This window comes from Coregonus clupeaformis, chromosome 35, assembly GCF_020615455.1.
Source record: "Coregonus clupeaformis isolate EN_2021a chromosome 35, ASM2061545v1, whole genome shotgun sequence".
Lineage (NCBI taxonomy): Eukaryota > Metazoa > Chordata > Actinopteri > Salmoniformes > Salmonidae > Coregonus > Coregonus clupeaformis.
The window spans coordinates 34,141,783-34,165,302 of record NC_059226.1 but is presented as its reverse complement, the minus strand read 5'-3'; the positions used below and the strand labels follow the sequence as shown (position 1 = coordinate 34,165,302).

Here is a 23,520-nt window from a genome sequence, read left to right as displayed (position 1 = left end):
AGTACCATAGTGTTGTGTAGTGTGTGTTTCAGTACCATAGTGTTGTGTAGTGTGTGTTTCAGTACCATAGTGTTGTGTAGTGTGTGTTTCAGTACCATAGTGTTGTGTAGTGTGTGTTTCAGTACCATAGTGTTGTGTAGTGTGTGTTTCAGTACCATATTGTTGTGTAGTGTGTTTCAGTACCATAGTGTTGTGTAGTGTGTGTTTCAGTACCATAGTGTTGTGTAGTGTGTTTCAGTACCATAGTGTTGTGTAGTGTGTGTTTCAGTACCATATTGTTGTGTAGTGTGTTTCAGTACCATAGTGTTGTGCAGTGTGTGTTTCAGTACCATTGTGTAGTGTGTGTTTCAGTACCATAGTGTTGTGTAGTGTGTTTCAGTACCATAGTGTTGTGTAGTGTGTGTTTCAGTACCATAGTGTTGTGTAGTGTGTGTTTCAGTACTATAGTGTTGTGTAGTGTGTGTTTCAGTACCATAGTGTTGTGTAGTGTGTTTCAGTACCATAGTGTTGTGTAGTGTGTGTTTCAGTACCATAGTGTTGTGTAGTGTGTGTTTCAGTACCATAGTGTTGTGTAGTGTGTGTTTCAGTACCATAGTGTTGTGCAGTGTGTGTTTCAGTACCATAGTGTTGTGTAGTGTGTTTCAGTACCATAGTGTTGTGTAGTGTGTGTTTGGTTAGTAGAGGGAATTGTCTTCTGAAATCCCTCCCTCTTCAGCACAAGTAAACCCGGCCGCCATGCCCCTTGCAAACTGAGAGGAAAGAGGACAAAAGGAGCGGATGCGACCGGACGTTAGACACAACACAACCCTTCATGTTCTCACACTGATTCATGCTACAGACGCACACATCCTTCTACAGCAGAACCCACCCAGTAAGCTGCTCCAGAAGGAGTTGTAGGTAGCACTCCCAGTAACAGCTCCCAGTTTGGCTGGGTTCCTCCTCACTGTATGCACTGTGAAGCCATTGGGACCAGTGACCTACACCTCCACCACATGGTAATCACTTAGTCTAGGAGAGGAAGAGAAACCATTAGCACCAGTAACCTCCACCTCATGGTAATCACTTAATCTAGGAGAGTCCAGTGGCAAGACAGATGGAGCAAGATGGAACTGGGTCAACATTCTGCTTATTATCTCTGATCTCTATAGAGTTTTCTGTTCCAAAAACTACAATGTGTTAAGAACAGAGTCCTCTACGTTTTGTACACTTGACTCAGTGCCAACCTTTCTAAAAATGACGTTGTGTAGAACAAGTGCGAGGGCGAATAAAGTTATTGCACAGGTGTGGGGGTTCCCTAATTGAAATAGGCTATGCAAATACATGCTGAAATGTGCCTCTTAATGCCTCTTGCTTAGCTTTGCCCACCTCCTTGCTTGTTCGGCCCATAGTGTGACAGTGATTGTCATAGTTCAGCGGGCGCTTTTACAATCTTGGGTTATTTAAGAATCTTTGCTTACGCCGTGTCCGACACAATCTCCCCCTGGACGCCAGCGAAACCCAGGGTCCCCGCTGCGATGGCCGCTGCTGCCATGGTGTTGACGTTGTTAGGAGCGACGGGACAGAGCTCTGCCACCGAGCCACTGAATAAGACCCGCCTCCCCTCATCCTCTGTCCAATCAGACAGCACGTCTCCTGTCAGACGGAAACATGACGGGTGCTTGGACATCCGTATGAACAGTGCCTTCAGGCAAGAAAAGAGAGGAGGGGCTTGAGATTAGTAAAGAGAAGAGGAACAGAGGCAGAGGGCTGATTAGAAAACCTGTGTTTTTTTCTACATCAGATGTTACAACAGAAAATATCAGATATCAAGCTCTTTAAAGGGAATAGAGAGAAATAGTAATGGCGTCTTTTTGTAGGAACTAACTCCGCCATGGTTCGTTGGACAAAGCCTATGGGGAAATGAATGGCATTTTGGAAAAACGCAGAAAAAAAGGTCTGTGGTAAACACAGGCTTAGGAGACCTTATACATTTTGTTCTATGAGATATTCTTCATCAGCTACCATTCTGTATGCTCTATGTAACATCATTCTGTCCAGTACAACCATTCTGTCTGCTCTACTCTGACATTTCAGAAGATTAGAAATAGAGAACAATGGCCTAGTTCACCTTTAATCAGAATCTGGATTTCATCTCACATTAGTCTACACATTCTCTTATACTACCTCTTATATATTAACTTCACTATCTAACTTAACTAACTTCACTATCTAATCTAACTTGACTAACTTATATATTAACTTCACTATCTAACTTAAGTTAGATAGTTAAGTTAATGAGTTATTTAACATATATTAACTTAATTATCTAACTTAGTTAAGTTAATATATGTTAGTTATCTAACTTAACTAACTTATATTAACTATTAACTAAGCTATCCCTTATAAATTAACATATTTTACTTGTTAAGTCCTCTTTCCTCCTCCCTCCTTCCCTGCACCTTTAAAGATCCACTATCATTGAGTCTCAAGATGTCCTGGCCTCCCCACAATGCACCACTGGGGACATAAAGGGTCCTCCCATGATGGTCTGCAGCCTGGCGCAGTTCCTGGTTCAGCTGTGGGTCTGAGAGGGCTGAGGGAGAGCCCACCTAAAACAGAGACAGACAGGGAGGGAGGGATTCTCAAAAGCTGATTTTAGCGTAACAAAGTGACTTAAAATTTAAAAAATTGACCATATTTTTTACCAGAAAATGTTAGTTACTTAATTTCTGGTGTGCACATGGATTGGAACACTTCCTGGATTCTCAAAAGCTGATTTTAGCGTAACAAAGTGACTTAAAATAAAATAAATTGACCATATTTTTTACCAGAAAATTGCAGTTACTTAATTTCTGGTGTGCACATGGATTGGAACACTTCCTGGATTCTCAAAAGCTGATTTTAGCGTAACAAAGTGACTTAAAATGTAAAAAATTGACCATATTTTTTACCAGAAAATGGTAGTTACTTAATTTCTGGTGTGCACATGGATTGGAACACTTCCTGGATTCTCAAAAGCTGATTTTAGCGTAACAAAGTGACTTAAAATAAAATAAATTGACCATATTTTTTACCAGAAAATTGTAGTTACTTAATTTCTGGTGTGCACATGGATTGGAACACTTCCTGGATTCTCAAAAGCTGATTTTAGCGTAACAAAGTGACTTAAAATTTAAAAAATTGACCATATTTTTTACCAGAAAATGGTAGTTACTTAATTTCTGGTGTGCACATGGATTGGAACACTTCCTGGATTCTCAAAAGCTGATTTTAGCGTAACAAAGTGACTTAAAATAAAATAAATTGACCATATTTTTTACCAGAAAATTGTAGTTACTTAATTTCTGGTGTGCACATGGATTGGAATTTTTATTTTATTTTTTATTTCACCTTTATTTAACCAGGTAAACCAGTTGAGAACAAGTTCTCATTTACAACTGCGACCTGGCCAAGATAAAGCATAGCAGTGCGATAAAAACAACAACACAGAGTTACATATGGGGTAAAACAAAAACAAAAATCAAAAAAATACAACAGAAATACAATTAATATACAGTGTGCAAATTTAGCAAGTTATGGAGGTAAGGCAATAAAATAGGCTATAGTGCAAAATAATTACAATTTAGTATTAACACTGGAATGATGTGCAAGAGATGATGTGCAAATAGAGATACTGGGGTACAGATGAGCAAAATAAATAACAATATAGGGATGAGGTAGTTGGGCGGGCTAATTTCAGATGGGCTGTGTACAGGTGCAGTGATCGGTAAGGTGCTCTGACAACTGATGCCTAAAGTTAGTGAGGGAGATAAGCGTCTCCAGCTTCAGAGATTTTTGCAGTTTGTTCCAGTCATTGGCAGCAGAGAACTGGAAGGAATTGCGGCCAAAGGAGGTGTTGGCTTTGGGGATGACCAGTGAGATATACCCGCTGGAGCGCAGACTACGGGTGGGTGTTGCTATGGTGACCAATGAGCTAAGATAAGGCGGGGATTTGCCTAGCAGTGATTTATAGATGGCCTGGAGCCAGTGGGTTTGGCGACGAATATGTAGTGAGGACCAGCCAACAAGAGCGTACAGGTCACAGTGGTGGGTATTATATGGGGCTTTGGAGACAAAACGGATGGCACTGTGATAGACAACATCCAATTTGCTGAGTAGAGTGTTGGAGGCTATTTTGTAAATGACATCGCCGAAGTCAAGGATCGGTAGGATAGTCAGTTTTACAAGGGCATGTTTGGCAGCATGAGTGAAGGAGGCTTTGTTGCGAAATAGGAAACCGATTCTAGATTTAACTTTGGATTGGAGATTCTTAATGTGAGTCTGGAAGGAGAGTTTACAGTCTAACCAGACACCTAGATATTTGTAGTTGTCCACGTACTCTAGGTCAGACCCGTCTAGAGTAGTGATTCTAGTCGGGTGGGCGGGTGCAAGCAGCGTTCGGTTGAAGAGCATGCATTTTGTTTTACTAGTGTTTAAGAGCAGTTGGAGGCTACTGAAGGAGTGTTGTATGGAATTGAAGCTCGTTTGGAGGTTTGTTAACACAGTGTCCAATGAAGGGCCAGATGTATACAAAATGGTGTCGTCTGCGTAGAGGTGGATCTGAGAGTCACCAGCAGCAAGAGCGACGTCATTGATATACACAGAGAAAAGAGTTGGCCCAAGAATTGAACCCTGTGGCACCCCCATAGAGACTGCCATAGGTCCAGACAACAGGCCCTCCGATTTGACACATTGAACTCTATCTGAGAAGTAGTTGGTGAACCAGGCGAGGCAGTCATTAGAGAAACCAAGGCTATTTAGTCTGCCAATAAGAATGCGGTGGTTGACAGAGTCGAAAGCCTTGGCCAGGTCAATGAAAACGGCTGCACAGTACTGTCTATTATCGATCGCGGTTATAATATCATTTAGGACCTTGAGCGTGGCTGAAGTGCACCCATGACCAGCTCGGAAACCGGATTGCATAGCAGAGAAGGTACAGTGGGATTCGAAATGGTTGGTGATCTGTTTGTTGACTTGGCTTTCAAAAACTTTTGAAAGGCAGGGCAGGATGGATATGGGTCTGTAACAGTTTGGATCTAGAGTGTCACCCCCTTTGAAGAGGGGGATGACCGCGGCAGCTTTCCAATCTCTGGGGATCTCAGACGTTACGAAAGAGAGGTTGAACAGGCTAGTAATAGGGGTTGCGACAATTTCGCGGCTAGTTTTAGAAAGAAAGGGTCCAGATTGTCTAGTCCAGATGATTTGTAGGGGTCCAGATTTTGCAGCTCTTTTAGAACATCAGCTGTCTGGATTTGTGTGAAGGAGAAGCGGGGGGGCATGGGCAAGTTGCAGCGGAGGGTGCAGAGCTGGTGGCCGGGGTAGTGGTAGCCAGGTGGAAAGCATGGCCAGCCGTAGCAAAATGCTTGTTGAAATTCTCGATTATTGTAGATTTATCGGGTGGTGATAGTGTTTCCTAGCCTCAGTGCAGTGGGCAGCTGGGAGGAAGTGCTCTTATTTTCCATGGACTTTACAGTGTCCCAAAACTTTTTGGAGTTAGTGCTACAGGATGCAAATTTCTGTTTGAAAAAGTTAGCCTTTGCTTTTCTAACTGCTTGTGTATATTGGTTCCTAACTTCCCTGAAAAGTTGCATATCACGGGGGCTATTTGATGCTAATGCAGTACGCCACAGGATGTTTTTGTGCTGGTCAAGGGCAGTCAAGTCTGAGGAGAACCAGGGGCTATATCTGTTCTTAGTTCTGTATTTTTTGAACACTTCCTGGATTCTCAAAAGCTGATTTTAGCGTAACAAAGTGACTTAAAATTAAAAAAATTGACCATATTTTTTACCTGAAAATGGTAGTTACTTAATTTCTGGTGTGCACATGGATTGGAACACTTCCTGGATTCTCAAAAGCTGATTTTAGCATAACAAAGTGACTTAAATTTTTAAAAATTGACCATACTTTTTACCAGAAAATGGTAGTTACTTAATTTCTGGTGTGCACATGGATTGGAACACTTCCTGGATTCTCAAAAGCTGATTTTAGCGTAACAAAGTGACTTAAAATAAAATACATTGACCATATTTTTTACCAGAAAATTGTAGTTACTTCATTTCTGGTGTGCACATGGATTGGAACACTTCCTGGATTCTCAAAAGCTGATTTTAGCGTAACAAAGCTGATTTTAGCGTAACAAAGTGACTTAAAATTTAAAAAATTGACCATATTTTTGACCAGAAAATGGTAGTTACTTAATTTCTGGTGTGCACATGGATTGGAACACTTCCTGGATTCTCAAAAGCTGATTTTAGCGTAACAAAGTGACTTAAAATAAAATAAATTGACCATATTTTTTACCAGAAAATGGTAGTTACTTAATTTCTGGTGTGCACATGGATTGGAACACTTCCTGGATTCTCAAAAGCTGATTTTAGCGTAACAAAGTGACTTAAAATTTAAAAAATTGACCATATTTTTTACCAGAAAATGGTAGTTACTTAATTTCTGGTGTGCACATGGATTGGAACACTTCCTGGATTCTCAAAAGCTGATTTTAGCGTAACAAAGTGACTTAAAATTTAAAAAATTGACCATATTTTTTACCAGAAAATGGTAGTTACTTAATTTCTGGTGTGCACATGGATTGGAACACTTCCTGGATTCTCAAATGCTGATTTTAGCATAACAAAGTGACTTAAAATAAAAAAAATTGACCATATTTTTTACCAGAAAATGGTAGTTACTTAATTTCTGGTGTGCACATGGATTAGAACACTTCCTGGATTCTCAAAAGCTGATTTTAGCGTAACAAAGTGACTTAAAATTTAAAAAATTGACCATATTTTTTACCAGAAAATGGTAGTTACTTAATTTCTGGTGTGCACGTGGATTGGAACACTTCCTGGATTCTCAAAAGCTGATTTTAGCGTAACAAAGTGACTTAAAATTAAAAGAATTGACCATATTTTTTTCAAGGACTACCTCCGTATTGGAACTTGGATTGGCGTGTTTCAGATTGGTGTGTGGGGGAAATCCTCCTTTTATCCTGTTGTCATTAGCATATACTGTTAGTATTTAATTATAAAGGCATGCCAGGTGTTATGCCAGGTTATCGATGCTAGCCAAAGAATGTTCAAAAAGAGATGGTGTTTAAAAACATCTAATTTAACACTATCAATAGATACAGAGAGAGAGGGATCTTACCAGAAAATGGAAACAGAGAGAGAGAGGGATCTTAGCAGAAAATGGAAACAGAGAGAGAGAGGGATCTTACCAGAAAATGGAAACAGAGAGAGAGAGGGCTCTTACCAGAAAATGGGCCTTAGAGAGGAACTGGATTCCAAAGTCTTTTACAATTTTGGGATGACACACCTCCACAATCACATCAGCACCCCTACAACACACACACACACACACACACGTTACTTGTGCACATGACATAACACATATATTACAGTGTGTGTGTGAGTGTGTGCTTTTACAGTGTGTGTATCACGTGGCTCTCTACCTGTCTGTAAAGTCTGGGAGGTTGTGTAGAATCAGCTCCTCAGTCACTGATTCTCTGAGTTTGTCAGTGTTTCTGTTCCACACAAAGACCAATGTCAGGCCCACATGGGCCCCTTCTCTCTGGAGCCGCTCCACAAGGTACTGCCCTGGAAGTTCAACAACTTCAACTTTAACTTTATTGGCTGTGTTTACACAGGCAGGCCAATTCTGATCTTTTGTCAAATTATTGGCAAAAGAGCTGATCTGATTGGTCAAAAGACCAATTAGTTAAAGAAATATCGGAATTGGGCTGCCTGTGTAACCACAGGATGTTGGTGGCGCCTTAATTGGGGAGAACGGGCTCGTGGTAATGACTGGAACGGAATTAGTGGAATGGTAACAAACATATCAAACATGGTTTCCAGGTGTTTGATGCCATTCCATTTGCTCCATTCCGGCCATTATTATGAGCCGTTCTCCCCTCAGCAGCCTCCTGGGTAAACTCAGCATTAGATACCCACATACAGTAGTAGTCAATACAAATTGAAAACCATGAAAAACAAAAGGCCTATCATAAAAACACAATCAACATTATGAATACCAATAGGTACAGATGTAGGATATTAATTTGATCACCCTATTGCAGGAGAACTTGTAGTGTATTTCAGTTTTAAAAAGGCTTCTGAAGTTTGCAATTTCCACTTTGAAATTTCAGACTTGATTTTCCCTAATGAAAAAATGTATCAACCCCCACAAAAATGTCCATTCATTATAATCCACATAATAATGCACATTTCCTGTTGCTGCAGGATTATTTTCCTGCTGTAGCAAACTGGCTCAAATTAAGAGCCTACATCTGTAGATAAAAGGTCAAACAGAACATGAACCTGGTGAACTCTCTGGCCAATCAGTACATTAGTTGATCAATTAACAATCAGATAGAGAAGAAACCCAGCAGTACTTAGGCCCTCGAGGGCCTGTAAATGAATGACCCTGTTGTAAAGTGGTAACATTTACTTAAGTAAAGTAAATGAATCCATTCCACAGTAAGAAAATCTGAGATGTGGCGAGGAGGGAGGAAGAGAGGAGGAAGAGAGGGGACTACAGCACTAACCTAAATGTCCATATCCCACAACTCCAATTCTCATCATTGGCAACGTGTCAGTCATGGTTCCTGGTGAGAAAGAAGACAAGAGAAGATAAGTCTAGGTGTTGATAATTCCCACTGCCAATGGTGCTCTCCTTCTCTCATGATCTCACTCCTGAGTGGCGCAGTGGTCTAAGGCACTGCATCGCAGTGCTAACTGTGCCACTAGAGATCCTGGTTCAAATCCAGGCTCGGCCGCGACCGGGAGACTCATGGGCGGCGCACAATTGGCCCAGCGTCGTCCAGGGTAGGGGAGGGAAGGGCCGGCAGGGATGTAGCTCAGTTGATAGAGCATGGCGTTTGCAACGCCAGGGTTGTGGGTTTGATTCCCATGGGGGGCCAGTATAAAAAAAAAAATGTATTCACTAACTGTAAGTCGCTCTGGATAAATGACTAAAATGGATAAATGACTAAAATGTAAATCTCACACCTCACTCCACCCATCTCCCAATGGTGCCAGAGAGACTGGCTCTTCAAACTATCCATGATCCCTCTGACCAGGCCAATGATTGGTTGCTTGGAGTCAGGTTGTTAGGAGGCTTAACACCTGACCATCCTCACTGCCTACGCAGGTCAGAGCCTCACTATAGATTTATACAGTACTTCCTTCTCTCATTGGGCCATAGATTTATACAGTACTTCCTTCTCTCACTGGGCCATAGATTTATACAGTACTTCCTTCTCTCATTGGGCCATAGATTATACAGTACTTCCTTCTCTCATTGGGCCATAGATTTATACAGTCCTTCCTTCTCTCATTGGGCCATAGATTTATACAGTACTTCCTTCTCTAATTGAGCCATAGATTTATACAGTATTTCCTTCTCTCGTTGGGCCATATATTTATACAGTACTTCCTTCTCTCGTTGGGCTATCAGCTATTGTATTATTTACAGCTTAATCATTGTTTCTATTTTCTCTCTGTCTCTGTCTCTCTCTTTCTCTCTCTCTCTCTCTCTCTCTCTCTCTCTCTCTCTCTCTCTCTCTCTCTCTCTCTCTCTCTCTCTCTCTCTCTCTCTCTCTCACAGCCCACCTTTTCAAGGCCTTCACTTTGTACCTAGACCCTATCTACTCTCGTGGTCCTCAAAACTCTCCCTTTAACAACATTTACTGCTACTCACCGGTGAATTCCTCTCCCTGCTCTATTTCTCTCCAAACCTTCTCCTTAGCAATCTACATTCCAACTGACCCCCCTACTCAGAGGATTGTGGGAAGGTTAGTGGTCAAAGTCCGACTCGAAGAGAATATGTTAATTATTAGTCCCTGTATCAGTGAAATTGTTGTGGATTTTGTTTTTGAACCCAGCCATTTTCACACAGTTTAGCAGCCGTGAAAGGAAGAGCTGACAGTGAAAAGAAACTACCTGAACAAATCATAGATTATGGACAAACCAAATGATAACTATACTACCATTATCTGACTGCTAATATATTGTATGGGTTTTATCTATATTTTGATCAACTGAATTTCTTAATGGACACAGCAAAGCCTATGAGCTGCGCCACACCCCGAAAATGATTACAACTGAATGTGGGCCAACGTAATGTACGCAGTACAATGTACACAGTAGCCTACCTCGCATGCTGTCTCCAGTGGCAACACAATCGTAGAAGCATCAAACGAGTACTACTACAACGTTGTCTGTGTGTGACGTCATACCTGCGTCCTACTAGTTAATGTCCTATTCTGCTCTTAGATCACCTGACCCGAAAGGCCAGTTGACACTCTTGGTGGTAGGTTCTGGGTTCACTACAGGTTCGCTATCATTCATAGAACTAGGGTTAGAACCCTTAGTTTTGGTGTGACTGAATGTATCTACTGCCACTGTGTGGACAAACTAAGTACTGCTGGTGACGCTTGCATTCGGTGGATAGATACACTTTTAGTAAAGTGAGTCGCTCTATTTCTCAAAATGTATCACATACCAACTAATACTTCTCATTATTTACAACCTTGAGACACAGGTGACGATGAGAAGAATGCTTTTGATGAGATACTGATAGGTATTGTTTATTGTTCAGGGATTGTTGTACCCATAGTAATAGCCATGCTATCTGACCTGGGCTACTGACACAACTCCTTATTCTGAATGTCAGAGGGACATATTTGTAGCCTGGTCCTGGAACTGTTTGTGCTTTTGCCTACTCAATTCCAATAGGAATTGGCAGTAGAGCCAAGACAGACTGGCACCCAGGCTAGCATATTTGTTCTACATAATATATATTTTTCTAAATATCTGAACGTTCCACAGCGTTGTGCCCTACTGAACAAATCAAATCAAATGTTATTTGTCACATACACGTGTTTAGCAGATGTTATTGCGGGTGTAGCGAAATGCTTGTGCTTCTAGCGCCAACAGTGCAGTAATATCTAATAAGTAATATCTAACAATTTCACAACATATACCTAATACACACAAAACTAGTAAGGAATGGAATTTAAGAAAATATACATATTTGGACAAGCAATGACAGAGAGGCATGGACTAAGATACAGTGGAATATTATAGAATAGAATGCAGTATATACATATGAGATGAGTAGTGCAAGATATGTAAACATTATTAAAGTGACTGTAAACATTATTAAAGTGACTAGTGTTCCATTTCTTAAAGTGGCCAGTGATGTCAATAGGCAGCAGCAGCCTCTAATGTGCTAGTGATGACTATTTAACAGTCTGATGGCCTTGAGATAGAAGCTGTTTTTCATTCTCTCGGTCTCAACTTTGATGCACCTGTACTGACCTCGCCTTCTGTATGGCGAGGTCAGTGGCTCGGGTGGTTGATGTCCTTGATTATCTTTTTGGCCTTCTTGTGACATCGGGTGCTGTATGTGTCTTGGGGAGTGGGTAGTTTGCCCCCGATAATGCGTTCGGCAGACTGCACCACCCTCTGGAGAGCCCTGCGGTTGCGGGCGGTGCAGTTGCCGTACCAGGTGGTGATACAGCCCGACAGGATGCTCTCAATTGTGCATCTGTAAAGGTTTGTGAGGGTTTTAAGTGCCAAGCCAAATTTCTTCAGCCTCCTGAGGTTGAAGAGGCTCTGTTGCGCCTTCTTCACCACACTGTCTGCGTGGGTGGACCATTTCAGTTTGTCGGGGATGTGTACGCCAAGGAACAGGGAGTACAGGAGGGGGCTGAGCACGCACCCTTGTGGGGCCCCAGTGTTGAGGATCAGCGAAGTGGAGATGTTGTTTCCTACCTTCACCACCTGGGGGCGGCCCGTCAGTAAGTCCAGGACCCAGTTGCACAGGGCGGGGTTCAGACCCAGGGCCCCAGTTCAGAGTCATGTGTCCTACTGAACACAGCCTGGTTCAGAGTCATGTGCCCTACTGAACACAGCCAGGTTCAGAGTCATGTGCCCTACTGAACACAGCCCAGTTCAGAGCCATGTGTCCTACTGAACAGAGCCTGGTTCAGAGTCATGTGCCCTACTGAACAGAGCCCAGTTCAGAGTCATGTGCCCTACTGAACACAGCCCAGCTCAGAGTAATGTGTCCTACTGAACACAGCCTGGTTCAGAGCCATGTGTCCTACTGAACACATCCTGGTTCAGAGTCATGTGCCCCACCGAACACAGCCTGGTTCAGAGTCATGTGCCCTACTGAACACAGCCTGGTTCAGAGTCATGTGTCCTACTGAACACAGCCCAGCTCAGAGTCATGTGTCCTACTGAACACAGCCCAGTTCAGAGTCATGTGTCCTACTGAACACAGCCTGGTTCAGAGCCATGTCTTAATACATGGCTCTGGCCCAGTTCAACTTCACCCTCCAGTTGATGATGTCACTTATCTGGTCTAGTTGGATGGGCAAAGGGTCACTATTGGCAGAGTTGAAAATGAAAACTGAGAGGAGGAGGAGACACTGGGCATTGATTATGACTGAGCAATCTGACAGATAACGTGTCACTGTGATTGGTCCAAAGTTCAATGTCGACCGGCACCAAGAGACAGGGGACACACTCAGACAGACTGACCCAGAGTGGAGTGGAGGGTGAGAAAGAGAGAGAGAAGTACAGAGGAAAATAGAAACACATGAAATATTCTGGAAGGAGGCAGGACTGAGGAAAGGAAACAGCCCAGATACATACAGGCCTTGGTTCTGTGTTCTGAGAGAGATGGACATCCTTGAAACAGCCGCCTATGACCGAAGACAGCGCAGGAACACGGTATGATCGTACCCTCTAATCACACACACACGCATGCACACATAGACACTCTCACACACATACACACAACAAACACACACACAACACACACACACATACACATTTTTGTGTTTGCATTTAAAACCATCATGTAAATCTGTAATATCACCTACCTCCCTTCTTCTTCTCCCCTCTCTCAATTCAATTTCAATTTTCAATTTAAGGGCTTTATTGGCATGGGAAACATATGTTAACATAGCCAAATCAAGTGAAGTAGATAGTAAACAAAAGTGAAATAAACAATAAATATTAACAGTAAACATTACACTCAGAAGTTCACACTCTCTCTCCCTCTCTCTCTCCCCCCCTCTCTCTCTCTCTCTCCCTCTCTCTCTCCCCCCTCCCTCTCTCCCTCTCTCCCTCTCTCCCTCTCTCCCTCTCTCTCTCTCAGTACTGTGTTCTGTTTCTTTCTCTTTCGCCGTTCTTCCTGGCCATCGCTGCCTACTTCTATCTGTGGATCCCTGACTCCTCCCCCTCCGTCCTCGCTGCAGCTATTAAGGCCGCCCCTGTCATCTCATTGGCTCTCCTGGTGCTGAGCTACAAAGGGGGGAGTAGTCTCCTTGGAGTAGCGGGGGGCCTAATCTTCTCGGCAGGCGGCGACTATTGTCTTATATGGCCCAAGCTGTTTCTCCATGGTAACGAGAGCTTTTTCTACTGCTACTGATAATGTCCTGCAGATATGGCAGATAGCCTAGAGGTTAGAGAGGGCAAGCAAGGTGGAATATGGACAATAATGTAATGTTGTTCTCTCTCTAATCCTCCAATCAGGAATGGCCTCCTTCGCCTTGGCCCACCTGCTCTACTCCCTCACCTTCCTCTCCACTCGTTACTCCTCCCTCAGCCCCTCCTCTTCCCTGTCCTATTTCTTCTACCTGCTCCTGTGGCTGCTGGGGGGAGGCATCTACGCCTACATCTTCCCTTTCCTGCAGAAGACGCCGGACGCGGCCGCCCTGACTCCCGGTGTCGGGGTCTACGTGGCTCTGATAGTTCTGATGGCTACGTTGGCGGTTCGCACCCGCCGCCCACTGATCATGATGGGCAGTTTGATCTTCATGACCTCTGACCTGACGCTGGCGCTGCAGACCTTCAAAGTGACGGAGCCCATGGAGCATGGCAGGCACATCGTCATGACGACGTACTACCTGGCACAGCTGCTGATCGCCGTGGGCGACATCAAGGCCGTGGAGGGCGGGGACGAGTTTGCCAAATGGAAGAAATCTTAGTTAAGGGGTCATCCCAGATATGGGTTAGGTCCCAATTCTCCACCCTTCTCCCCAAGTGTTCAAATAACTGCACACTTTCTCACATGGATTTTACAATGGTGGAAACTCCCTTCAGCCAATGCTTACTTATACTAGTCCCATGCTTTTAAATGACAGGGAGTGTTCAAGTGCACAATTCTGGAAAGGGGTGGAAAATCGGGACGTTGCCATGGAAGGCAAAGTTGGGACTACTGCTCTCTGACTAGTTGGCAGCTTTAGGAACTTCAGGCTGTCTGTTGAGACTAGACTGAGAATGAGGAAGAGAAGTTAAAAAAGGATGATTCCCCCTAAAGAAAATCTGCTTTATTAAATAAGTATCAGGACAGTCTGACCCTGTCCGTTTGTTCAGAAAGCTCAGGGATGGGAAACGTAACCACTCCCAAAATTCATAGACAGCTACGGATGCAAGGACTGACATGAGATCGACACGATAGTATTATCAATAGTCCAGAATAAAGTTCAATTTAGTCAATAATGATTTTTCTGTCTGTGAACCCAGTCCTATGGTCTTAAAGAAAACATTTGAGATGTGATACACTTCCCTTGTCTTAGTTGTGATATATCAAACACATTCAGTATAACGGTCTGTTGATATGAAGAGATTACTCTCAGAAATGAAGTCACGCATGAAAAAAGAAAATGTGTATTTATTCATGATGAAAATGGGGATGTAAAATAAACAAAGTTGATCTTTCACACTGTGTTACATCCTTCATGTTATTTCAGACATAAGAACTCTGCAAAGGTCATCCATTATGTTCATAGACACATAAGACAGAAACATCTCAACAAAACATTGACAAATGGTAGATATTCTGAATGAAAGAAAGTCATGAAACAAAGCCAAACACAAGAAGCCAATAAAAATAATGTATTGGGAATTAAACGAGATAAAAATCGATTCTAATAAATTATCCGACAAATGACGCTAAATGGGTAACACTTTATTTTACAGCCTAATTACCTGGTATATATATATATATATATATATATATATATATATATATTCAGAAAAAACAATTATTTTATGTAGTTTAACAGTGTAATTACTTTATATTACCCAATAACTAGTTCAGTCACTTAAATAATTTTAACGAATACAAGAGGATACCAATTATTACCAAGTAACGTCACAATATGCCGGATAAAGAAATGGTGACAGGGCTGTAAAATAGCATTTTCACTAAATGTTACATCTGATATTTTAGAGAATATGTATGGAATCTGAGGTTTTGTTGGGCATACTCAGAATCCAAAAGTCCAAGGCTTCTCGAATCTATTTTCTTCAGCAGCATAAAAGCAACCTATGGGAGTATGTCACGAAGCAGAATCAGCTAACCTTCCTAAATGTTCAGAAATGACGTACGGTACTATCGGAAAATAAAATATTGTATCTTTATTTAACAAAGGAAAACACCTTTGAAGTTAGAAACCTCTTTTGCAAGGGAGGCCTGGCAAGAAGTCAGCAGGAAGTAGTCAGGGTGTAGATACAATACATAATGATATATAGACTGGACATGGTATAAGTGACTCGACACAAGAGATATATCTGAAGTTTATCTACGTCAGCTGGCTAACCTGGTGACAGTGCTTTGTGAAGCACGCTCTGCTCTCGAAAGCCTGCTACACTCTTGGATCCAGCCACCCTGTAACATGGGTCTTGATGGACAGCGACATCAGCATATTTTCCTCAAGGAGAGTTAATTTCTTTAAAATGTATGTCCTATGTCTCCTAGCCAATGACGGCACTACAGGAGAAGGAGGACCAGATGGATTCTAGCGATCCATTCCACTGTCGTCAGGTTGCCGCCCGCAAAAACAAGCAGAACGCAAGCGTTTGCAGAACTCCAACTCTTCCTATAAAGGAGGAGATAAGAGTGGGAGAAAACTGTGAAGGAAATAGGACAGGTTTCTAGCCTAGTGGCAAATAAGTCAAAAACATATGCCTAGCAAAAGATGGGGGGGTGATGCATCTGGAGAGAGGAGAAATACATGGGGAGTGACAGAGGGATGGTATTAGAGAGATCGAGGGAGACATGGGGAATGACAGAGGGATGGTATTAGAGAGATAGAGGGAGACATGGGGAGTGAAAGGGATGGTATTAGAGAGATCGAGGGAGACATGGGGAGTGAAAGGGATGGTATTAGAGAGATCGAGGGAGACATGGGGAGTGAAAGGGATGGTATTAGAGAGATAGAGGGAGACATGGGGAGTGAAAGGGATGGTATTAGAGAGATCGAGGGAGACATGGGGAGTGACAGAGGGATGGTATTAGAGAGATAGAGGGAGAGACAGAGGGATGGTATTAGAGAGATCAAGGGAGACATGGGGAGTGAAAGGGATGGTATTAGAGAGATAGAGGGAGACATGGGGAGTGACAGAGGGATGGTATTAGAGAGATAGAGGGAGACATGGGAAGTGACAGAGGGATGGTATTAGAGAGATAGAGGGAGAGACAGAGGGATGGTATTAGAGAGATCAAGGGAGACATGGGGAGTGAAAGGGATGGTATTAGAGAGATAGAGGGAGACATGGGGAGTGACAGAGGGATGGTATTAGAGAGATAGAGGGAGAGACAGAGGGATGGTATTAGAGAGATCGAGGGAGACATGGGGAGTGAAAGGGATGGTATTAGAGAGATCGAGGGAGACATGGGGAGTGACAGAGGGATGGTATTAGAGAGATAGAGGGAGACATGGGGAGTGACAGAGGGATGGTATTAGAGAGATAGAGGGAGAGACAGAGGGATGGTATTAGAGAGATCAAGGGAGACATGGGGAGTGAAAGGGATGGTATTAGAGAGATAGAGGGAGACATGGGGAGTGACAGAGGGATGGTATTAGAGAGATCGAGGGAGACATGGGGAGTGAAAGGGATGGTATTAGAGAGATAGAGGGAGACATGGGGAGTGACAGATGGATGGTATTAGAGAGATCGAGGGAGACATGGGGAGTGACAGAGGGATGGTATTAGAGAGATAGAGGGAGACATGGGGAGTGACAGAGGGATGGTATTAGAGAGATAGAGGGAGACATGGGGAGTGACAGAGGGATGGTATTAGAGAGATAGAGGGAGACATGGGGAGTGACAGAGGGATGGTATTAGAGAGATAGAGGGAGACATGGGGAGTGACAGAGGGATGGTATTAGAGATATATTGGTTAATGGGTAACATGGGGAGTGAAAGAGGAATGGTATTAGAGAGGATGGCGAGGAGTGGATAAACATGTGTAGGGGTACCAACCTGACACTCCTCTCTCCCCTGCAGATCTTTAGCCCGCTGGTTGAGCATCTCCTCCAGCCCCAATGTAGGGCTCTGACAGTCCCTCAGACCCAGAGGACTCTCCTCCACCAGGCTAGAGACAGAGAGGGTTGTTTTATTGAAGCGCCATTGAGAAGACATGGCAAGTCGATTTTCAAGTCATTTTCCCTTTGTGTGTTCACTTGTATTACCAGCAGAGGGCGCCGAGCACATGCTCGTGGAAGGAGGAGTGAGGCGTGCGAAGAATGGACACCAGCTGTTGCACCATACCCATGGAGAGAACTGTATCTGAGAGAGGGAGAGATATTACATTGCCACACAAGGACACATATTTATTTAGTTATGATACAAATAAGACTGTTAAATTCATATTTTACTTCAGGGGGACACAAAGCATGATACTCTCCATTAAGACACACTACCAAAAGCAACACACAGAAGCAAACAGAGACAGCCTCCAAATGAGTCTCGCTGTCAGACTGAGAAAGAGGGTGTCCATTACAGAGTCACCTTTATGCTCTGGGTGGACTGTGAGGAGGTTGAGGAGTAAGAAAGACGACTTGGTCCTCAGTTTCTCGTTGTCAGACTGCATGCCTCTCATCAGCACAGAGAAGCCATCGTGGGACAGGAAGGCCCCGAGACCTACTTCCTGCTCACGCACCAGACCTGATGGAGAGAGAGAGAAAGAGAGAAGACTGAGAGAAAGAGTTACTGTGTGGTACTTCACTGATGCTCAAATCTAAATGAACTCCTATCAACTACACTCCGGCCAGTGGCACTTCATTTAGATTTGAGAGGAACAGGCGATATTAGCAATATTGTAAACTTGCCCTTTGATAGGCTAGAGTAATCTCTCACTGATTCAGGAATTGTGCAATGGTGGAATGTGTTCCCCATATTGTTTTTACCTATCCAAGGGGCAACACTTACAGGAAACAGCGTAGAGGGCCTTCACTCGAACGGTGGGGTGGGGATCGGAGTCGGTCAGCTGCAGGAGTTTGGGTAGCGCGCCCTTGTTGAGTAAGTGGCACTGCACTTCGGGCATGTTCTGGGCACAGGAGGCGATGAGCTGGGCACCACGCCACCTCACGCTGCCCTGAGGATGGTTCAAGCACTGTGACATACACAGGTCCAGTCCACCCAGGGTCATCAGGTCTGACACACAGACAGACAAATACAGATTACAATGGACACAGTTTTATTATTAATGAATATAACTTGTGTCATTCATGTCCATGTTGATCTGTCTGTCTTTACTGGAATATCAGTAATATACAGTGCATTCAGAGAGTATTCAGACCCCTCGACTTTTTCCACCTTTTGTTATGTTACAGCCTTATTCTAAAATGGTTTAAATATTTGTTTTTCCTCATCAATCTACACACAATACCCCATAATGACAAAGACAAAACAGGTTTTTAGAAATGTCTGCAAACATATTAAAAATAAAAAACATTATTATTTACATAAGTATTCAGACCCTTTGCTATGAGACTCGAAATTGAGCTCAGGTGCATCCTGTTTCCATTGATCATCCTTGAGATATTTCTACTACTTGATTGGAGTCCACCTGTGGTAAATTCAATTGATTGGACATGATTTGGAAAGGTCCCACAGTTGACAGTGCATGTCAGAGGGAAAACCAAGCCATGAGGTCGAAGGAATTGTTTGTAGAGCTCCGATACAGGATTGTGTCGAGGCACAGATCTGGGGAAGGGTACCAAAAAAATGTCTGCAACATTGAAGGTCCCCAAGAACACAGTGGCCTCCATCATTCTTAAATGGAAGTAGTTTGGAACCACCAAGACTGTTCCCTAAGCTGGCCGCCTGGCCAAACTGAGCAATTGGGGGAGAAGGGCCTTGGTCAGGGAGGTGACCAAGAACCCGATAGTCAATCTGACAGAGCTCCAGAGTTCCTCTGTGGAGATGGAAGAATCGTCCAGAAGGACAACCATCTCTGAAGCACTCCACCAATCAGGCCTTTATGGTAGAGTGGCCAGACGGAAGCCAAAAGGCACCTAAAGACTCTCAGACCATGAGAAGTAAGACTATCTGGTCTGATGAAACCAAGATTGAACTCTTTGGCCTGAATGCCAAGCGTCACGTCTGGAGGAAACCTGGCACCATCCCTACGGTGAAGCATGGTGGTGGCAGCATCATGCTGTGGGGATGTTTTTCAGAGGCAGTGACTGTGAGACTAGTCAGGGTCGAGGAAAAGATTAACGGAGCAAAGTACAGAGAGATCCTTGATGAAAACCTGCTCCAGATTCCAGGTTCACCTTCCAACAGGACAACAACCCTAAGCACACAGCCAAGACAACGCAGGAGTGGCTTCAGGACAAGTCTCTGAATGTCCTTGAGTGGCCCAGCCAGAGCCCCGTACTTGAAGCCGATCTAACATCTCTGGAGAGACCAGAAAATAGCTGTGCAGCAACGCTGCCATCCAACCTGACAAGAGCTTGAAAGGATCTGCAGAGAAGAATGGAAGAAACTCCCCAAATACAGGTGTGCCAAGCTTGTAGCGTAATACCCAAGAAGACTCGAGGCTGTAATCGCTGCCAAAGGTGCTTCAACAAAGTACTGAGTAAAGGGTCTGAATACTTACAGTGAGGGAAAAAAGTATTTGATCCCCTGCTGATTTTGTGCGTTTGCCCACTGACAAAGACATGATCAGTCTATAATGTTAATGGTAGGTTTATTTGAACAGTGAGAGACAGAATAACAACAACAAAATCCAGAAAAACGCATGTCAAAAATGTTATAAATTGATTGTATTTTAATTAGGGAAATAAGTATTTGACCCCCTCTCAATCAGAAAGATTTCTGGCTCCCAGGTGTCTTTTATACAGGTAACGAGCTGAGATTAGGAGCACACTCTTAAAGGGAGTGCTCCTAATCTCAGTTTGTTACCTGTATAAAAGACACCTGTCCACAGAAGCAATCAATCAGATTCCAAACTCTCCACCATGGCCAAGACCAAAGAGCTCTCCAAGGATGTCAGGGACAAGATTGTAGACCTACATAAGGCTGGAATGGGCTACAAGACCATCGCCAAGCAGCTTGGTGAGAAGGTAACAACAGTTGGTGCGATTATTCGCAAATGGAAGAAACACAAAAGAACTGTCAATCTCCCTCGGCCTGGGGCTCCATGCAAGATCTCACCTCGTGGAGTTGCAATGATCATGAGAACGGTGAGTAATCAGCCCAGAACTACACGGGAGGATCTTGTCAATGATCTCAAGGCAGCTGGGACCATAGTCACCAAGAAAACAATTGGTAACACACTACGCCGTGAAGGACTGAAATCCTGCAGCGCCCGCAAGGTCCCCCTGCTCAAGAAAGCACATATGCATGCCCATCTGAAGTTTGCCAATGAACATCTGAATGATTCAGAGGCGAACTGGGTGAAAGTGTTTTGGTCAGATGAGACCAAAATGGAGCTCTTTGGCATCAACTCAACTCGCCGTGTTTGGAGGAGGAGGAATGCTGCCTATGACCCCAAGAACACCATCCCCACCGTCAAACATGGAGGTGGAAACATTATGCTTTGGGGGTGTTTTTCTGCTAAGGGGACAGGACAACTTCACCGCATCAAAGGGACGATGGACAGGGCCATGTACCGTCAAATCTTGGGTGAGAACCTCCTTCCCTCAGCCAGGGCATTGAAAATGGGTCGTGGATGGGTATTCCAGCATGACAATGACCCAAAACACACGGCCAAGGCAACAAAGGAGTGGCTCAAGAAGAAGTACATTAAGGTCCTGGAGTGGCCTAGCCAGTCTCCAGACCTTAATCCCATAGAAAATCTGTGGAGGGAGCTGAAGGTTCGAGTTGCCAAACATCAGCCTCGAAACCTTAATGACTTGGAGAAGATCTGCAAAGAGTGGAACAAAATCCCTCCTGAGATGTGTGCAAACCTGGTGGCCAACTACAAGAAACGTCTGACCTCTGTGATTGCCAACAAGGGTTTTGCCACCAAGTTCTAAGTCATGTTTTGCAGAGGGGTCAAATACTTATTTCCCTCATTCAAATGCAAATCAATTTATAACATTTTTGACATGCGTTTTTCTGATTATTTTTGTTGTTATTCTGTTTCTCACTGTTCAAATAAACCTACCATTAAAATTATAGACTGATCATGTCTTTGTCAGTGGGCAAACGTACAAAATCAGCAGGGGATCAAATACTTTTTTCCCTCACTTGGGTAAATGTCATATTTCAGTTTTTTATTTGTAATAAATTCGCAACAATTTCTAAAAACCTGTTTTTGCTTTGTCATTATGGGGTAATGTGTGTAGATTGATGAGGGAAAAAATAGATTTAATCTATTTTAGAATAAGGCTGTAATGTAACAAAATGTGGAAAAAGGGGTCTGAATACTTTCCGAATGCACTGTATAAAACTACAGTAACTTAAACAGTTACATTTCATATATTTTTTAACTAGGGTCCATCGAAGACAGTGAACCTTTCATTTGGGTCACAAGCTGAAGTGTAAATTCTTTACATCACTTCCTGTTGCTTGGCATGTCTCACCTCTGGCATTGTCCAGGTTCTCACACAGCTCTGAGAGAAACTCCAGTGCCCCTTCTGTCTCCCCCTCTTCATCCTCTCCTTCCTCCTCTCCCTCTCTCCCCCTCACACACCCTCCATCTCTCATCAGGACACGCATACACTCCTTCATCTGTTCCACCTCGCTGTTCTGTCCTTTAGCCACTTCCGCAAGAGCTCCTTTCAACCATTCTTTTCTCTGTAACAAAAAGAGTGACATTACGGTCAATGTACAATTGGTTGTCAATGTAACAAGTTGTTGTGAGATCTGCTAATCTACACAGCACATCTGCAATTAAGAAGACCTGAAGGTGACTAAGAAGGACCAATTACCTCCTCTGACATGGGTTCAGAGAGGGCGGGTCCATCTGCAGCAGAGCCAGCCTCCACAGCCAATCGAAGGACACCCTGGAGGTTTTGGGGATGTCTCCTGTTGCGTTGGTCTTCTGCCATGATGCTCTGTGCTGATGAGAAAAACGGGTGAAATTATTCCAGAACCTGTTTGTCAATGTATTACTACCCAAATTTGGCACTGAATTGTGGGCAGAAAGCAAAATCAACCTATGCACTTAGTAAAGTTCAATTGTTGATTGCAATTAGGGTTCCAATCTGCTCTACAAGTTCTGACATACAATCAGTATTATGCTATAGTCTATTGAGAACTTTGAATTACTAATTGTAATTGTAGCTAGATCTCCAGGAAGCAGCTAAGGGGCATGTAAAGAGCTGCAGGTTCCTGACCCCTGACACATTCCATTCTCAAATGAATCCAACTAACCTAGCTAAGTGATGAAACATATGACTTTTTATCCCTGATACTAGGCCTAACTAACTGCGAGCAAGTTGTTGGCTATTAAAGTTGTCACATAAATATCAAGCACATACAGAATAACGTTAGCTGGGTAGGTTGAGCTATTTTGAGAGCTACAGCAAAGGTCTTGGGTAGGCTACAAAGCCAGAGAGAAGGCTATGCTCCTAGCCACTGTTAGCTCGGTAAACAAGTCTGACAGTTTGACTTAGCTGGGCTGCTCTTTTTACTTTTGTGTCTCATACACTTGCCTGTTTGTTAAAGACGCCGACTGTCACAATGTTAAAGTTGGTACTTATTTCGCTGCCCTTTAATACTGTACAAGAACGTAACGGTACTAGAACATTCTAGCTAGTTGAGTGGCAAGCTAATTGCTGCGCGTTGAATCATCATGCGTTTCAGGGGGCGGCCAATCTTCTTCTTCTGTGGGTTTTATGGTGGACTACAACTCAAAACGGTGTATTGCCGCCACCAACTGGACGGGTTGAAACCAAAATAATGTAAAAAATAAAATCCATACGTGATAGGGAAACGAACTTAATCCATGCCTTTCACCAGCAAGATCCTGACATTTTAAAGGTTAAGAAGGTGGACCTTGTGTACTTTATAGCTATGGTAATTAATGGCACTGCCAAAGCGGAGAGAAGGTCCAGGAGGATAGAAATCAGTGTGGATGTGGCGGAGCGGTTCCTGGGGCTGAAAGATTTCTTGGCGAAGGAGTTACATGGAATATTGTCAGGTCCTAGAGCATGAGAAGGGAGATATGGAGAATTGAAAGAAGGAAGAAGTGGGAGTTTGGTTTTGTCAATGTACTGTTTTTATTTGGGTTGATTAAGATAGT

At 43.4% G+C, this 23,520-nt stretch overlaps 3 protein-coding genes across 6 annotated transcripts; 1 reads left to right on the top strand and 2 right to left on the bottom strand.

The window, feature by feature from the left end:
- Positions 1-599: 599 nt before the first annotated feature.
- Positions 600-10,304, bottom strand: LOC123482639 (putative L-aspartate dehydrogenase). 2 transcript variants are annotated; one of them, XM_045211040.1, is made up of 8 exons: positions 10,169-10,304; positions 8,561-8,620; positions 7,469-7,613; positions 7,270-7,354; positions 2,439-2,588; positions 1,498-1,681; positions 869-881; positions 600-749 (listed from the first exon to the last, which is right to left on the bottom strand). In XM_045211040.1, exons 1-8 carry the CDS (start codon positions 10,173-10,175, stop codon positions 614-616), a joined length of 780 nt encoding a protein of 259 aa, XP_045066975.1. In that variant the 5' UTR covers positions 10,176-10,304; the 3' UTR covers positions 600-613. The 2 variants fall into 2 exon arrangements, with proteins under 2 accessions (XP_045066975.1, XP_045066976.1); XM_045211041.1 differs by having other exon boundaries at positions 667-749; positions 869-1,008; positions 1,458-1,681; positions 10,169-10,300.
- A 2,211-nt stretch (positions 10,305-12,515) lies between these two features.
- LOC123482640 (lysoplasmalogenase-like) lies at positions 12,516-14,755 on the top strand. Its single transcript, XM_045211042.1, has 3 exons — positions 12,516-12,758; positions 13,189-13,432; positions 13,566-14,755. Exons 1-3 carry the CDS (start codon positions 12,708-12,710, stop codon positions 14,018-14,020), a joined length of 750 nt encoding a protein of 249 aa, XP_045066977.1. The 5' UTR covers positions 12,516-12,707; the 3' UTR covers positions 14,021-14,755.
- hspbp1 (HSPA (heat shock 70kDa) binding protein, cytoplasmic cochaperone 1) lies at positions 14,689-23,125 on the bottom strand. 3 transcript variants are annotated; one of them, XM_045211036.1, is made up of 8 exons: positions 22,931-23,125; positions 22,205-22,335; positions 21,857-22,070; positions 18,252-18,476; positions 17,832-17,987; positions 17,513-17,603; positions 17,304-17,415; positions 14,689-15,916 (listed from the first exon to the last, which is right to left on the bottom strand). In XM_045211036.1, the coding sequence occupies exons 2-8, from the start codon at positions 22,322-22,324 to the stop codon at positions 15,836-15,838; spliced, it is 999 nt and encodes a 332-aa protein (XP_045066971.1). In that variant the 5' UTR covers positions 22,325-22,335; positions 22,931-23,125; the 3' UTR covers positions 14,689-15,835. The 3 variants fall into 3 exon arrangements, with proteins under 3 accessions (XP_045066971.1, XP_045066969.1, XP_045066970.1); XM_045211034.1 differs by having other exon boundaries at positions 17,513-17,609; positions 22,931-23,124; XM_045211035.1 differs by having other exon boundaries at positions 17,513-17,609; positions 22,205-22,330; positions 22,931-23,124.
- Positions 23,126-23,520: the final 395 nt, after the last annotated feature.

What these genes read in the sequence shown, in the direction of transcription:
- LOC123482639 (XM_045211040.1), bottom strand. An exon ending in CTCCCAGACTTTACAGACAG is followed by an intron (nt 7,355 to 7,468) that starts GTAGAGAGCCAC and finishes TGTGTGTTGTAG; the next exon opens with GGGTGCTGATGTGATTGTGG. An exon ending in ATGATAGTGGATCTTTAAAG is followed by an intron (nt 1,682 to 2,438) that starts GTGCAGGGAAGG and finishes TCTTGCCTGAAG; the next exon opens with GCACTGTTCATACGGATGTC.
- LOC123482640 (XM_045211042.1), top strand. Translation starts at nt 12,708, where the DNA reads ATGGACATCCTTGAAACAGCCGCCTATGACCGAAGACAGCGCAGGAAC. An exon ending in GAAGACAGCGCAGGAACACG is followed by an intron (nt 12,759 to 13,188) that starts GTATGATCGTAC and finishes TCTCTCTCTCAG; the next exon opens with TACTGTGTTCTGTTTCTTTC. An exon ending in GCCCAAGCTGTTTCTCCATG is followed by an intron (nt 13,433 to 13,565) that starts GTAACGAGAGCT and finishes TCCTCCAATCAG; the next exon opens with GAATGGCCTCCTTCGCCTTG.
- hspbp1 (XM_045211034.1), bottom strand. Translation starts at nt 22,324, where the DNA reads ATGGCAGAAGACCAACGCAACAGGAGACATCCCCAAAACCTCCAGGGT. An exon ending in GAACCTGGACAATGCCAGAG is followed by an intron (nt 18,477 to 21,856) that starts GTGAGACATGCC and finishes TCTGTGTGTCAG; the next exon opens with ACCTGATGACCCTGGGTGGA. An exon ending in AGTCCACCCAGAGCATAAAG is followed by an intron (nt 17,610 to 17,831) that starts GTGACTCTGTAA and finishes TCCCTCTCTCAG; the next exon opens with ATACAGTTCTCTCCATGGGT.